This window comes from Rana temporaria, chromosome 2 (genome assembly GCF_905171775.1).
Source record: "Rana temporaria chromosome 2, aRanTem1.1, whole genome shotgun sequence".
NCBI classification, from domain to species: Eukaryota; Metazoa; Chordata; class Amphibia; order Anura; family Ranidae; genus Rana; species Rana temporaria.
The window spans coordinates 210,751,460-210,767,712 of record NC_053490.1 but is presented as its reverse complement, the minus strand read 5'-3'; the positions used below and the strand labels follow the sequence as shown (position 1 = coordinate 210,767,712).

The following is a 16,253-nucleotide window of genomic DNA, read 5'->3' as shown; positions in this document are numbered from 1 at the left end:
GTTTCACACTTGGTAGACTTGCCCAAAATTAAGGAGCTTTTGGATCTGCGCCTATAATTTTATATATCCGCTTACCCAGGTGAACTTCATTAAGGCCCCTTTCAGACTGGGGCGGGAGCTGCGGTGGCGGTATAACGCCGCTAAAAATAGTGGCGCTATACCGCCGGAATTGCCGCGGGTATCAGCCGCTAGCGGTGCGGTATTAACCCCCGCTAGCGGCCGATAAAGAGTTAATATCGCCCGCAATGCGCCTCTATAGAGGCGCATTGCGGGCGGTATTGCCGCGGTTCCCATTGTTTTCAATGGGAAGGAGCGGTGAAGGAGCGGTATACATGCCGCTCCTCTCACCGCTCCAAAAATGCTGCTGACAGGAGATTTTTTTGTCTCCCGCCAGCGCATCGCCTCAGTGTGAAAGCCCTCGGGCTTTCACATTGAGTCTGCAGTGCAGGATTTTTTCAGGCGGGATAGCAGCGCTATTTCTAGCGCTTTACCGCCTGAAAAACTCCTCAATGTGAAAGGGGCCTTGGTCACCTATACAGGCATTTGTTGGGGTGCCCGGTGGAGGCGACTCCGGGATACAAAAGACGGCTTGTAACATACATTTTTCTGGCGGCTAGAATTGCCATTGCCAGATCATGTAAATCTCCTAAGATCCAGTTCAGCCTAGTTACGTCTAAACTGTCCTGGATCATGGTGAATGAATGCCTTTTGGCGGTCCTAAATGATAATATTGCCTTTTTTTGATCAAAGATTCTGCTGGGGGTCTTGCTATGCAAAAGAGCAGTGGGACAGGCAAGTTAGGGCTTACATCTACTTTACAGTTTCTGAGTAAGTTAGGGATGTAATTAGTTCTTCAGCATTGCTGTTTAAAGTAAACTGATGTGATGAAATGTCTGTTTTTTGTTTTGTTTTTTACTTTTTTGGCTTGCACATTTTGGTGTGTCTAGAAACAATGGGTTTACATTTCGCTTTGCTTTGAGGCTCCAAAATACAGTACGTAAAACATTATTTCCCCCACCTGAAATCTGGAGATGGAAACTGAAGCTTCAGAAGCAGCTCTTACAGCCAATGGAATCATTTTGAGTGCAGAGGTCATTGAGTTGAACACAGTTACGACAGTAAATGCCTGTATACAACATTAAAAGAGGACAATTGCATTATAATTGCCGTATCACTGTTTACGTTATACAAACATCCTAAGTGTGGATTTAATCGTTTGTTTTACCTCTCAGCCACCCATAATTATATCAGGGAGTGCCTGTAAACTCAATTCATATATTGTAAAAATATGACAACGTTACTTTTTCTAGAAGTTCACTTCACATAAATAGTGTATAGAGAAGGTGGCTGTGTTCTCAACACGTTTCGCTGCCCGATTCCTCAGGAGAAAGAGGCTATTACATGTACAGGTGCATCTCAAAAACTTTGAACAACATTACAAAGTTAATTTATTTCAGTAATTCAATTAATAAAGATATGGGGCCTGATTCCCAAAAGAGATATGCAGACTTAACTCCATTTTTCTAAATTTACACGGCGCGTATATTTGCGCACGATCTTCAAAACGAGTTAAGCAAAGATTTCCGTATTTTCAGCCGTACTTAAATTAGTTACACCAGCGCATCCCCGGGCGCAAATTACGTTAGTCTCGCCGCTGTTTTTGATAGGCAAAGATGCAAATGAGGGAGTTAGGGCGATTCTCAAAATTAAGTGTGTGCGCCGTATTTTCCGCCCTGTGCGCACCTGTTAGTTTTCCTGACTAAATTTCCACATTATAAAACCAGCCCTAATTTTACACATGCCGTGGAAGGCTTTGCTGTAGGTAGTGACTAGAGCTTAGAGCTATAGTTGAGAAGGGTCGTTTTTGAAAAATGCCAGGGCCAGCTATGATTCTGACGGCACTTGCTGCCTTACAGGCACAAAGGAGGAGGAGGGCACAGAGGAGGAGGATGAGGGCACAGGCGAGAGTTTATCGTCCACGGCGTGATCTTTTGCAAATGCCAGATTATGAGGTGTATGGCAACTACAGGTTCGATAGGGAAGCCATCCTGGAGATCACCCAACTTCTTCATGAGGATCTTATCACCCCAACCAGACGCTCCCATGCCCTGACACCTCTTCATAAAGTGATGGCAACCCTGCATTTTTTATCCAGTGGCTCATTCCGGCGTGCATCTGGAGGTCTGGCTGGGATGGTGCAGTCAACAATGAGTAGATGTGTCCATCAGGTGGTCCCTGCCATACTGCGGCGCATGAACAACCAGTTTGTGATGCCCACCCAGGAGGAGCAGCGTGTGCAAGCCATGACAGACTTCTACAGCATTGCTGGCTTCCCAAGGACCATCGGGGCGATAGACTGCACCCATGTGGCACTACAGCCCCCCCATGAAACTGAACACCTGTTCAGAAACAGGAAAGGCTGGCATTCGATAAACGTACAGGTTATCGTAGATGCCCATGGCCTCATCTGGCACGTTTGTGCCAAGTTTCCAGGGTCGTGCCACGACAGTTACATCCTACGGCAGACCAAGATCTACCAAGACTTGGAGCAGAATGTGTATGGAGACAGCTGGCTGATTGGTGAGTGACATTGGAGTCAGGTATGCCCCCCCCATGATGCAGACATCACAAGGGGCACATGCATGACTAATATCCTCCTGTCTTTTCCCTTACAGGTGACTCTGGATATGCGTTGGGACCCCACCTGATGACCCCCTTTAGGAACCCCCAAACACCCAGAGAACGCAAATTCAATGAGGTGCACATCCAGACCCGGGCAATAGTAGAGCGGACATTTGGCCTTCTCAAGTCCAGATTTAGATGCCTTGACAAGACTGGGGGTACACTCTTGTATTCCCCAGACTTTGTCTGCCAAATTATTGGGGCATGTTGCATCCTCCATAATTTTGCTGTGAGAAGGGGCCTGCATGTTGAGATATGTCCTGACCTAACCCCCCACCCAGGCAATCCCCCCCCCCCAAACCCCTCTACCCGGTCTGCTGAGGGCCAGGCAATAAGGAGACAACTGTCTGAAGGCATCTTTGCCCAGTAAATGGACCCTAATTATCTTTTTATTTTGGCACCCCGCAACACCGATCTCGGTAAAGAGTCTCTCACGGAGACTCTTTACCACGTGATCAGCCGTGTCGAATCACGGCTGTTCACGATGTAAACAGGAAGAGCCGTTGTCGGCTCTTCCTCACTCGCGTCTGACAGACGCGAGTATAGGAGAGCCGATCTGTGGCTCTCCTGACAGGGGGGGGTTCGCGCTGATTGTTTATCAGCGCAGCCCCCCCTCGGATCGCCACATGGACCACCAGGGAAGCCCACCCTGGACCACCAGGGTGGGCAAAAAAAAAGTCTGTAAAAAAAAAAAAAAAAAGTCTGTAAAAAAAAAAAAAAAAAAAAGCATAAAAAAAAAAGATGCCAATCAGTGCCCACAAATGGGCACTGACTGGCAACATAGCTAAATCAGTGCCGCCCCAGTGTCCATCAGTGCCACCCCACATTGTCCATCAGTGCCACCCTACAGTGTCCATCAGTGCCACCCCACAGTGCCCATCCATGCCCAGTGCCCACCTATCAGTGCCCATCTGTGCCACCCATAAGTAGCCATCAGTGCCACCCATAAGTGCCGCCCATGAGTGCCCATCTGTGCCGCCTATGAATGCCCAGTGCCGCCCATCAGTGCCCATCAGTGCCGCCCATGAGTGCCCATCAGTGCCGCCTATGTGTGCCCATTAGTGCCGCCTATGTGTGCCCATCAGTGCCGCCTATGTGTGCCCATCAGTGCCGCCTATGTGTGCCCATCAGTGCCGCATACAAGCGCCGCCAATCAGTGCCACCTCATCTGTGCCCGTCAGTACTACCTCATCGATGTCCATCAGTGCCATCTCATCGGTGCCCATCTGTGCCGCCATATCAGTGCCCGTAATTGAAAGAAAACGTACTTATTTACAAAAATATTAACAGAAAAAAATAAAAACATATTTTTTTTCAAAATTTTCAGTCTTTTTTTAGTTGTTGCGCACAAAAAAAAGGTGATCAAATACCACCAAAAGAAAGCTCTATTTGTGGGGAAAAAAGGACGCCAGTTTTGTTTGGGTACAGTGTAGCATGACCGCGCAATTGCCATTCAAAGTGCGACAGTGCTGAAAGCTGAAAATTGGCTTGGGCGGGAAGGTGTATACGTGCCCTGTATGGAAGTGGTTAAGATTATTCCACTAGCTGTAAGCCATACTCATCAAAATAAAAGAAAGAAATGCTTGAAATATATCACTGTGTGTAATGAATCTATAGAATATATGAGTTTCACATTTTAAAATGAATTTCTGAAATAAATTAACTTTTTGAGGATTTTTGAGATGCACCTGTATATTATAAGATAACATGTATTTCTTTTTTATATAATTGTTTCAAGTCCATTAAAATATGCTATGAGCAAGTAATTATTTGGCTTTTTGTCCAGTATAGTAGGCATAGGCTATAGAAGGGCTACTTTTATGCATCTGGCTAGGTTAGACATGTATTGTAATATATATGTGAACCAGGAATCCCAGTTTTATGCAAAGTGTGCTAGAAGGGCCTATAGCAGTGTTCACAGCGTAACTGAAACTTTTGTGTGTTAGCACATAACAACCCCCTCTAGCATTTCATATGTTATATTGTATAAGTAAGCAATATGGATTTTAGTATAGACATTCTTAAAGTTCCGGCCACAATTTCACTTTTTAAATATAAATACCCCTGTAATACACAAGCTTAATGTATTCTAGTAAAGTTAGTCTGTAAACTAAGGTCCGTTTTGTTAGGTTGTTACAGCATTTAGACACTTTATAAAATAGAAATTGACTGGGGCCATCTTAAGTGTGGGCATCATGAAGCCAGACTGTATGACTTCCTGGATTTCAGCCTTGCAAAACTCGCACATGCTCAGTGCTGCACAAGCAGTGTCAGATCAGGTTTCAGCACCTTGCTGTCCAAGTCACATGATTCTTTGAGACTGGGGAGTGCACAGACTCCTGGAAAGTTACACCCACTACATTCCCAGGAGTCTGTGCGGTGTAGGTTAGGAAGCATTAAGCACCTAGGTGCAGGAAGTGGGAAGATTAACTATTCTGCCTAGCAACAACACTTTGAAGGCATCTAAAAAAAAAAAAAAATGTTGTAAAGGACTAATGACATTTTTTTAAAACTACTGATGTAATGTTATATTCATGGGTGGAACTCCACTTTAATTCTACTGTAGAGTAGTCAAGCCAGTGGTCAGATCTGTGTCAGTTTACCCAATATTGGCACTATTTATTTAGTAAAGTAAGATATAAGCAAGGAAGAATTTGGAACATAAGAGTAGGGAATGACTAGAGAGGGGTCACTTTGATGCACATGGCCAGCTTGAACATTTATTGCAATATACCGAACCATGAATTTGTTATGCAAACGTTTGCTAGAAGTATGTAAGGGTATATAGCAGTGTGCAGATGGTAATTATTATTTTTTTTTTCAAATATATAAGTCCAGAATATAAATTGACATACTATACTCATGTCATGTCAATATACCACTGCCACATTTCTTACCTGTGGTGCTGTCAGATCATATCCAAGAGCCATATGTAATGAAAATGTGCAGACACTAGCAACCACAACCACCACTGGCGCTATTCCTGAGGTGACACTCTGCACATAGCCCGCCTTCTCCAGAAAGGATTTCTCTGCATTTCTGATAGCTAAAGTGGTGAAGAACAAATAAACAAGTAATAAGGGAAAATAAATAAATAATAATAATAAAAAAAAAAAAGAATACAAAAAAAAAAGAATTATCCCTGCTAGATTTTTTATTTATTTTATGCGGGGATTGCAACAAGAGTTTTAGGTCCTCCCCCAAATTAGACAAAGCAGGAGCAGAGCCAACAATAAGTTCTCATCACGTCTTTAAGAGATGTAAAAAGCCAGTGAGTGACCCATTAGATTCCAGTCCAATCTGAAAAAATACTTTGATGAGGCAGTGTATAATGTAATGACTTATAATGCTCACTAATCATCAGGGATACATTTTTTACACATCTGACAACAGTTACATGGGATCTGATTTCCTGCTATAGGTCACTATTGGTTTATTTTGCAAAGTAACTGCACATTTTATCATATATGCAGTATATACAGTATATACAGTATATATATCAACGCTGTATCTTGGCCTAGGCCAACTAGGCCCAGGCCTAGGGCAGCACTCTGCTGGGGGGCAGCATGAAAAGAGCCCCAGCCGGCTTGCCCTACACTTTTAGTGTAGCGCCAGTCTTATGAGGTGGACTGGGCCGCAAGACAAATCAGTCTGGTGCCCCCATAAAGTAGCCGCACTGCTGCCGGTATGATAGGGATGGCACAGACACAAGGGATACTGACATGGTCACCTATACCTGGAAGGTAGGTAGTAAGACTTTCCTGCAATCCTTTGCTTGTGTCAGTTGTACATATTAACCACTAGCCGACCGCGCACCGTCATTATACGGCGGCAGGTCGGCTCTCCTGGGCGAGAGCCCGTAGCTATACGGCGGCTCTTGGAGCCGCCACTAGGGGGCGCGTGCGCCCCCGACTCCCCCCGCTCGCCCCCGACTCCCGTGCGTGTGCCCGGCGGGCTCGATCGCCGCCGGGCACACGCGATCGCTCGGTACAGAGCAAGGAACTGGAGCTGTGTGTGTAAACACACAGCTCTCGGTCCTGTCAGCAGGGGAAATGCTGATCTTCTGTTCATACAATGTATGAACAGAGGATCAGTGTTTCCCCTAGTGAGGCCACCCCCCCCCACAGTAAGATAACACACAGGGACATACTTAACCCCTTCCCCGCCCCCTAGTGTTAACCCCTTCACTGCCAGTGGCATTTTTATAGTAATCCAATGCATTTTTTATAGCACTGATCGCTATAAAAATGCCAATGGTCCCAAAAATGTGTCAGAAGTGTCCGCCATAATGTCGCAGTACCGAAAAAAAAAATCGCTGATCGCCGCCATTACTAGTAAAAAAATATATTAATAAAAATGCCATAAAAATACCCCCTATTTTGTAAACGCTATAACTTTTGCGCAAACCAATCAATAAACGCTTATTGCGATTTTTTTTTACGAAAAATATGTAGAAGAATACGTATCGGCCTAAACTGAAAAAAAAAATGTTTTTATATATATTTTTGGGGGATATTTATTACAGCAAAAAGTAAAAAATATTAATTTTTTTCAAAATTGTCGCTCTGTTTTTGTTTATAGCGCAAAAAATAAAAACCGCAGAGGTGATCAAATACCACCAAAAGAAAGCTCTATTTGTGGGGAAAAAAGGACACCAATTTTGTTTGGGAGCCACGTCGCACGACCGCGCAATTGTCAGTTAAAGCAGCGCAGTCCCGAATCGCAAAAAGTGCTCTGGTCTTTGGGCAGCAATATGGTCCGGGGGTTAAGTGGTTAAGGAATCCTAATTTTATTTCTGTTGATTGCTGATGAGAAAAATAAACAGATGGATTTATTTGTTCCGGCCCCCAATCCTTCCTTTACTTACTGCCTGGACCACATACATTGATCACTGTGCTATATTTTTTCTGCTGCACCACTGGCGTGGTTATATCCTCGTAGTCCTCCATAAATTTAGCAGATATTTGTGCTTAACCACTTTAAATTCGCACGCCGTCATACGACGTCCAAAAAGGGGATCTGTTATTTCGGATGGACGTCATATGACGTCCTGTACTTTGTGCGGGGATATCTGAATGATGCCTGCACCTAGAGGCATCATTCCGATATAATTTTCTTCCGGCGGCGATCCTGTGCACCGTAAGAATGATCATAGCGGCGGTTCCGCCACTAGATCGTTCTTATAGGCGGCGGGAGGGGACACCCCCCCTCCTGCCGCCATCCGGTGCTTCTCCGGGCTCTCCCGTCCCATCGGGGGCCTGGAGAGATGATCGCCGTCCGCCGGATGTGCATCATAGAGATGACTGGTGACCAGATGGTCACCAGTCATCTCTATGACCTTTGGAGGCCCGGGTGCGGTGTGATGGCGTCACGCCCAGGTACCCGTAAGTAAGCAAACTGCAATTGCGGCTAGTAAGAATGAGATCTGTGAATTTTTTTTCACGATCTCATTCTTTCCAGCCTGGAGAAGAGATGTGGGGTCTTATTGACCCCGCATCTCTCCTTAAAGAGGACCTGTCACACACTATTCCTATTACAAGGGATGTTTACATTCCTTGTAATAGGAATAAAAGCGATCGAAAATAAATAAATAAAATAAAAAAGTTTAAAAAATAAAAAAATTAGTAAAATAAATAAATAAATAAAATTAAAACGCCCCTGTCCCAGGTAGCTCGCTCTCGGAAGCGAACGCACACGTAAGCCCACGTATGTAAACGTCGTTCAAACCACACATGTGAGGTGTCACCGCATGTGTTAGAGCGTGTACAACAATTCTAGAACTAGACCTCCTCTGTAACTGTAAACTGGTAACCTGTAACCCGTCGGCTATGGAGATTTTTAGGTAACAAAGTTTGGCGCCATTCCATGAGTGTGCGCAATTTTAAAGCATGACATGTTAGGTATCTATTTACTCGGTGTAACATCATCGTTCATATTTTACAAAAAAATTGGGCTAACTTTACTGTTTTGTTATTTTTTAATTCACGAAACAATTTTTTTTACAAAAAAAGGCGTTTGAAAATTTATTGCGCAAATACCGTGCAAGATAAAAAGTTGCAATGACCGCCATTTTATTCCCTAGGGTGTCTGCTAAAAAAAACATATATAATGTTTGGGGGTTCTGAGTAATTTTCTAGCAAAAGAATGTAGGAGAGAAGTGCCAGAATAGACCCGGTATGAAGGTGGGTTTTAAAGCCCTGTATTGAAGTGGTTAAAGTAGAACTATAAGCAACACTTTTCCATAATTTTTCCATTTTGGAGTAAGTGATGGTTAAAGCCCCTGTTAATTTTTTTTGCCATCCGTTCATTTCCTTTCACTTCCTGCACCATAGCCAAACAGGGAGTGAGAGGAAATCTCTGCCGATTAAGGGAATCCCCCCTCCCCCATCCAAGGCCCTCAAAACTAGTGTCCCCACTGGAAAATTTCAGAGCAGGTCTTAAACAGCAAGGGGTGTGACCTTGACAGGAAGGGGTGGATCATATTTAAATTAGGGGTTGCACGAGTTTAGTCAGGCCTAGGGCAGCACAAAACCTAAACACACCACTGATATATATATATATATATATATATATATATATATATATATATATATATAGCACCCTGCTCCCAAAGATTGGGGCGCTATTTCAAATTTAGAGGATGTCTGGGCCAATAGTTGGGCCCAGACCTGTTGAATTGTGTATAAATGTGCCTCTGTTTTGGCTGTGGTACTGCCTGGTAGTATTTTTCCCTAGTTGCCTGTGGGTGGCGTTGCCACTTCAGGACCATGTTGAAACGCAGGTGTGCCATGGTGTATTGGGTGTCCCTCCTCGGCAGCAGTACAGTAGGAGTGGTGACCGCGCTGTGCATGCTGGGAGGGGATATTTAAGGGGCAGATGCTGTTTTTCGGGGTCCTTCGCCTCATGGTCCTCCTGGCGCGAGGTGGGTGTGCGTGATCTCTGAGGCTGTGTTCTTGTTAGGTAGGCCCAGTTATCCTGGCTGGGGCCTATGCATTGGAGGTGATCCTGTGCTGTCTGTCTGTTCTGTGGGAGGAAGCCACTCAATGAAGGAAGTCAGGGGAGGACCTGTCCTGGAAAGGACCGAGCAGAAGGCTGGTACTTTGGGAGAGGCCTGGTAACTTCTTGAAGGATTCATCGTTACCTACAATATGTTACAGCCCGCCGGATTGGCTTAAAGGCTCTTTGGCTGTAAGGCAAGAATTTCGGGACTTTAAATCTTGTGGCAGAGGATTCCTGAATATTCATTTTGTGTACTTAATCGGTCTGTGGCAGAGACTGTTCCTGTGCTGTCCGTGCATCATCCCGGCTGCTAGGCCATGTGAGAGGGGTCTATCTGGGTGAGCAACACCCACTCAGGATTGAGTGGCGAAGATTGGAACTCTGAGTACTATTGTGCATTCTGTACCGCGTACCTGAACCTTCCCCCTCTCTCTATACTCTCCACTTCCTTCACAAGTTTATGCAGTGAAAAATAAAGCCTACAGTTGAAGGTTTTACATCTTGTGTGGACATTCCAATTACTACAAACTTCCTCCCCTGGACAATGCACTTGCTGTACATACCTTTGTACAGCTATTTTCTTCCCCGGCTTCCAGGTAGGGCCTCCCGCGGGAGTGGGCGTTCCTATCCAGCAGGTGATTGACGTGATGACAAAAACGACCTCCACCCGTTGCATAAGGAGCGTCACGGGTTGCCGAAAGAAGCCGAACGTCGGTGCGCAGGCGCCGTATAGCGCCGACTCGCCATTTGGCTTCTTTCGGCAACCCGTGACGCACCATATGTGATGGGTGGAGGTCGTTTTTGTCATCACGTCAATCACCTGCTGGATAGGAATGCCCACTCCCGCGGGAGGCCCTACCCGGAAGCTGGGGAAGAAAATAGCTGTACAAAGGTATGTACAGCAAAAAAATAAAAAATAACGGCATACTGTGAATGTAGAGAGTGAGCTGGATGTAATGTTAGAAAATCGTTTTTAGGGTGAACCCCCGCTTTAATAATATTTTTTCATGGGAATTAGGATTAAAATGCACCCACCTTGAATATTACGCATAAAAGTGTTTTCCCATGCATACATCTTAATAAAGCGAATGCAGGTTAAAATTTCATTCATAGCTCTCACTCTCCGATCTGTGATTCTGATACCCTTTTTCCTAAAGTAAGCAGTCAATTTTGAGGCCAGCATCTAGAGGAAGGTAAAAGCATTTTAACACATAAACTGCTATTACATGAATAACTTTTTATAAGCTTGCTTTATTAAGCATAAAAATATTCTGCAAAATAAAATAAAATTAACATTTACCAAAATTTATAGAGTTCACACACCTCACAACAATGAAACATTGTAACTTCAATGACAAAAATAGAAAACATTACAACATTATCCATATTTTAATAAGAATGCCAAAAATACTAATTATTGAGAAAGCCATTAAGACGTTGTATGTATGTATTGTACAGGAGAATGTACTGTGGGGGTCAAATGACAATGAACAGGTGGCAGAGAACTGTCCCCATACCTCAGTAGATCAAATTCAAACAGCTGTCTCTGAGGTGACCTTGTCACAAGCTGGCAATGGGATGGGATTGTACTATTTCTACCAACACTGTTTCCAGAAACAAAAGGCAGACATTGGTAAACAGTTATTTATATAATACATGCATCAGCTAAAACATACATCCTGACAAGAGTTCTCCATAAAAATACCTATAAATTGTCTACAATGCATTCATGAATAATGAAAATAATGCATATTGGATATTGAACTTTGTACTACCTTTTACAGTTACAATATTTAGGCTATACAACGCCTTAATAATTATTAGATAATGTATTTTGGTGGCATTGTACTCCAAAATGTATTCCTTACATCACAATCATGAAACTCTTTTTGATATGCAGTAAATAGACAAAAGTCCATCTTACCATTAATGGATAAAACACAATGAATGCAGCAGAACCTATCAATGCTGTTGGTCCAAGGAACATTGCAGTGTATAGAAGTCCCATGAGAGCAATGAAAGGACCAGCAGCTAACATACAGCCTATGGAGGCTGCTTCATAAAGTCGATGACCATCACTAGAGCACATATTAATAAGCTGCAAGACAAAATACACAACTTTTTCAACAAATATTAAATACAGCAAACAAAAAAATTATTCCTATTCCATCATTACTGTAATGCCCTGTACACACGATTGGTTCATCCGATGAAAACGGTCTGATGGATTTTTTCATCAGATATCCGATGAAGCTGACTTTCATCAGTCTTGCCTACACCCATCAGTTAAAAAAACAATCGTGTCAGAATGCGGTGACGTAAAACACAACGACGTGCTGAGAAAAATGAAGTTCAATGCTTCCGAGCATGCGTCAACTTGATTCTGAGCATGCTTTGATTTTTAAGCGATGGATTTCGACACAGACGATTGTGTTTTTCTATCGTTTTTTTAACCATCAGATAATTTTAAAGCAGGTTCTAAGTTTTTTCACCGATGGGAAAATAAACGATGGGGCCCACACACGATCGGTTCGTCTGATGAAAACGGTCCATCAGACTGTTTTCATCAGACGAACCGATCGTGTGTACGCGGCATTAGTCCCCTATATACGAACCTTCAAGTTGTAAACTTTTAAGGATATTAACAACGTCTCACATTTCCAGTGGTTATGGTTCTGTGTACTTTACTGTATACAGTACCTATATTTTAACCTTTTTTTCCCATGTATTATTTGTGCTTTTTGTTGGACTTACAAACAAATGAGGCCATCAAAATCTGTCCACATAGCCATTCTCATTATGTGTATTGCTTGTTCTTATATATATTTCTGAGTATTTGTGGCTACTTATGACCCCTGCCTGCCTGCCCTAGGCAGGTGTGGGGATCATAAAGCCTGGAACTATGTAACACTCAGCATTTCTTAGCAGGAGTTTTGTGAGAAACAGGCACTTAAGCCCCAAAAATACAATAAGACAAAATGTAGGTGCCGCTCAGATAGAGAGGTCCAACTAGGCCACTCTGAGTGCAGGCAGGGACAGAGAGCTCATCCTAGCTCCAAGATGTGCTAATGTCAAAGGAAAAGATCCATAAGCTGCACATCATGAAGCAGACCCATGTGCATGGAGTGAGATGGATGGCAGTCTCAGCCTCGACTCCAGCCAGACCACACCCCCAACACATTTTTCTCTGCCACTTGGAGCTTAATCATGGGGAATGGGGGTGTGGATGATTACGCTCCAAGGGGCTCAGTGAAACTCATTGGTGGTGTGGCCTCAATGGAGTTCGGGCTGAGGCTGCCATTCATGTCACTCCATGCACATGGGTCTGCTTCATGGTGTGTGTCTTATTGGTCTTTGACATTGCCCCAAAAATGCAGCAATAAATTATCAAGGAATTCAAGTGTCTATCAGAGTATCATTTCTTTAATTTAGGACCGTTTCACATGGAACATAACAAATTCCTGAATATTCAGAAGCCTCCAAACATCTAGCAGAGGTGCACAAGATACAATGAACATCCCGTCTGAACCCATCCAGAAGAGACTAGTCATATCCAGAACAGACTGGACCCATTGAGGTTGATTTACTAAAACCGAAGATGTGCAAAATCTGATGCAGCTGTGCATGGTAGCCAATCAGCTTCTGACTTCAGCTTGTTCAATTAAGCTTTGACAAAATAACTGGAAGATGGCTTCTATGCAGAGCTGTGCCAGATTTTGTACTCTCTAACTTTATTAAAGGGGAGTTCCAGACAATTTGTATGTTTATTAAAAGTCAGCAGCTACAAAAAGTGTAGCTGCTGGCTTTTAATAAACAGACACTTACCTGCTCCAGCGACGCAGTGGTTCTCAACCTGGGGGTCGGGACCCCCTCGGGGGTCAAATGAGGATTTGCCAGGGGTCCCCGAATCCTGGGCTGTTCTTGAAGCCTGCAACGCTCTCCGTGCCTTTTTGTGGCCACCCAGCTGGGCTGTTTTTGGAGCCCGCCCACTAAGCCTCATCGCAGCCGCCCATTCAGTTCACGGCATGAGTGGGAGGGGGGGAGAGGCTAGAGGTCAGCTTATTGGTGAGGAATGTGAAGTGGGAGGGGCCGGAGGAGACCCTATCTCCTGATTCCGGCATAGGTGCCACTGCTATGAGATGCTACAAAGTTGGAGGCACAGTGAGTAACTCTACCTGTGATTATAGTTGCCATTAAAAGTCCTCACAACAGTTCTCAGATCAGCAGGTGACCTTGTTCAAGAGCATCTAATCCACTCATCCCACCATCCCACCCACCAGAAGGAATACAAATAGAGAATACATGGAAGGGAGAGGAAAAGAGGGGCAGAACAAATAAAAAGGTAGAGAAAGAACAAGAAATACGGCTAGGGAGAGGGATAGGGAAAACACAATAAATTAGGATAGAGCGATAAAAGGGAAAGAAAGGAGAACAAAGAGAAAGAGTGGTACATCCTAAAATGTACCATAAGGGGTTTTAATACTGTACAAGTGGAAGGGACTCAGGGAGCGCTAAATGCCTGTGGGTTATGGGTGCAAATTACTTGTCTTGCCCCGGGTGCTGACAACCCACGATACGAAAATAATTTTACTGTTAGGGGTCCCCACAACTTGGGAAATTTTATCAAGGGGTCACAGCACTAGAAGGTTGAGAACCACTGATTTAAAGGTTCCCCCCCAGGAAGAGCAATATTTGGAGAAACATGAGTCTTTTGAGTACAAAGTCCACTAGTATATATTCACAAACAGTACCCTGATATCTCTAAGCACATTAGCCAGTGAATTTACCTCTCCAGTTGATACATCCTTTGTTTCTTTGAGTCTCAGGATCTTTCGAAAAGCCAAGGCTAAAACTGCTCCCTTCAGTCGAATTCCAGTTCTGTAGTTCATTGCCCAGCTCATTGCAAAAGACCAAGACCTTACGAGCTCTGCAGCAAAAATGCCAAAGGAAAGAAGCAACCCATAAAGAAGATTGGATTCCAATGCCTCCGAGTACTCAAGTAGTGCTCTGATGAAGATTGCCTTTAAACAAGCAGAAGCATATTTCAAAAATGATGAAGTGGTTAATATATGTGTTTTACCTCCTTTATAAATGGAGTTCATAGCTGTGTCCTATGTACGCTCAGTAATGTTTAATTGGAAAATGTTCAAATGTCTGTGCTACCTATTTAGTTGTGTGGCTCATTGCTGCTAGTTTTCTTTAAGCAAAATAGTCATTATTTACTTTCCAGATAGTAATCATTCCAGTGTACAGAACCAAAAAATAATATCTTGTCCTCAAGTGGACACTGTACATTGGTAAGTAGCATGTTGTCTAAAGCTATACACTAAGACACAAATTAATGTAGCACCGTAAACACAAATTCATCAATAAAGTATATTCAATTATGCCTCTCATGCTATAACAATAAATTCGGTATATAAAACAGGAACTTACAGGGCCAATAAAGTTTGCTGCCATTGTGACAATCAGGCACAACAAAGCCAACAGGGATCTTGTTTGACAAAACCGCCATAACACCTTTCGCAGGGATGCTTTTTTTTCCCCACATTTCTCCAGCTCTGCTTCCCAAAGACGATGTAACCTGACAATAAGAAGGATACAGAAACAAGTGCAACCAATTGGTTTGCAAACTTACACCAACAATACCAAACAATCACATATACAGTGCATTCAATGAGTTGCGTACAGTATAATCCCTTTTGAATAAGAATAAGAGAAGGTTAGAAATGTAATATCACTACGCTCTAACAATTCCTGTACTTCATAAACTTTAATAATAGCATGAACTTGAAGGCAGGTTGCCTACAGGTTATTTAGATAGTGACTTACCCAGGCTGGGAAGGGGTTAAAGTTGAGCTTTGCTGTTCCTGGCTTTTTTGGATCCAGCCTATATGCCTGGTATTATAAAAAGGGGGAAGGACGGGATGCAAGGGTCCCCCTCAAGATAATTGAGGCAGACGAAGACTGCTCGTCTGCAGCAATTACAGTATTCTCTTGAGGGGGAACCCTTGGATCCCTTCCTTCTCCCAGTCTATTGGGAAGCACCAGGAGTCCAGAGACCTACCAGTTCTAGAGAACACCAAAAAATGGACTTCAACTTTATGGATGCATTGCCTGGGCAGCCTAAAAGCGTTGGAGGACACTCGAATGCATTTGTTCTTGTTGGACTGTGTTATCCAAGTATTTAAGTAAAAGTTGCATCAACTGTCCTAAGCCTGGTCGGAAGTCTTTTAAATGGGTGCGTGATGGTTACAAGTATATAAAAAAAACTAGAGTTAGTAAAGCACAAATGGGGTATGAGGCAAAGCACTATGGAAGGCGTGGTGGAATATTATCCAATTTTTAGATGTTTCCCTGCATCTGTATTACTTTACCTTAATTAGTTATAATTTATAAAGCAGTAATAGTGCTATTTACTAAATAATTACAATCAATTATATGGGATTTTAAAGCTGTTTTAAAGCCAAACTGAACTTTAATTTTAAATTGCCTTAATACCTTTCATGTTCATCAAAACAAAGGTGTTCAATGACTAATGCCCTGTACACACGATCGGTTCGTCTGATGAA

The 16,253-nt window shown here is 43.3% G+C and overlaps 1 protein-coding gene across 1 annotated transcript in view; it reads right to left on the bottom strand.

The window, feature by feature from the left end:
* The window catches only part of LOC120926435 (multidrug resistance-associated protein 5-like), a 124,529-nt gene that overhangs the window by 71,482 nt on the left and 36,794 nt on the right, over nt 1-16,253 (bottom strand). The window contains exons 4-9 of the mRNA XM_040336345.1: nt 15,118-15,265; nt 14,469-14,702; nt 11,606-11,779; nt 10,717-10,864; nt 5,580-5,728; nt 1,019-1,126 (exon numbers count right to left, since the gene is read on the bottom strand). Coding sequence (XP_040192279.1) covers nt 1,019-1,126; nt 5,580-5,728; nt 10,717-10,864; nt 11,606-11,779; nt 14,469-14,702; nt 15,118-15,265 — 961 coding nt within the window. The remainder of the gene's footprint in view (nt 1-1,018; nt 1,127-5,579; nt 5,729-10,716; nt 10,865-11,605; nt 11,780-14,468; nt 14,703-15,117; nt 15,266-16,253) is intronic.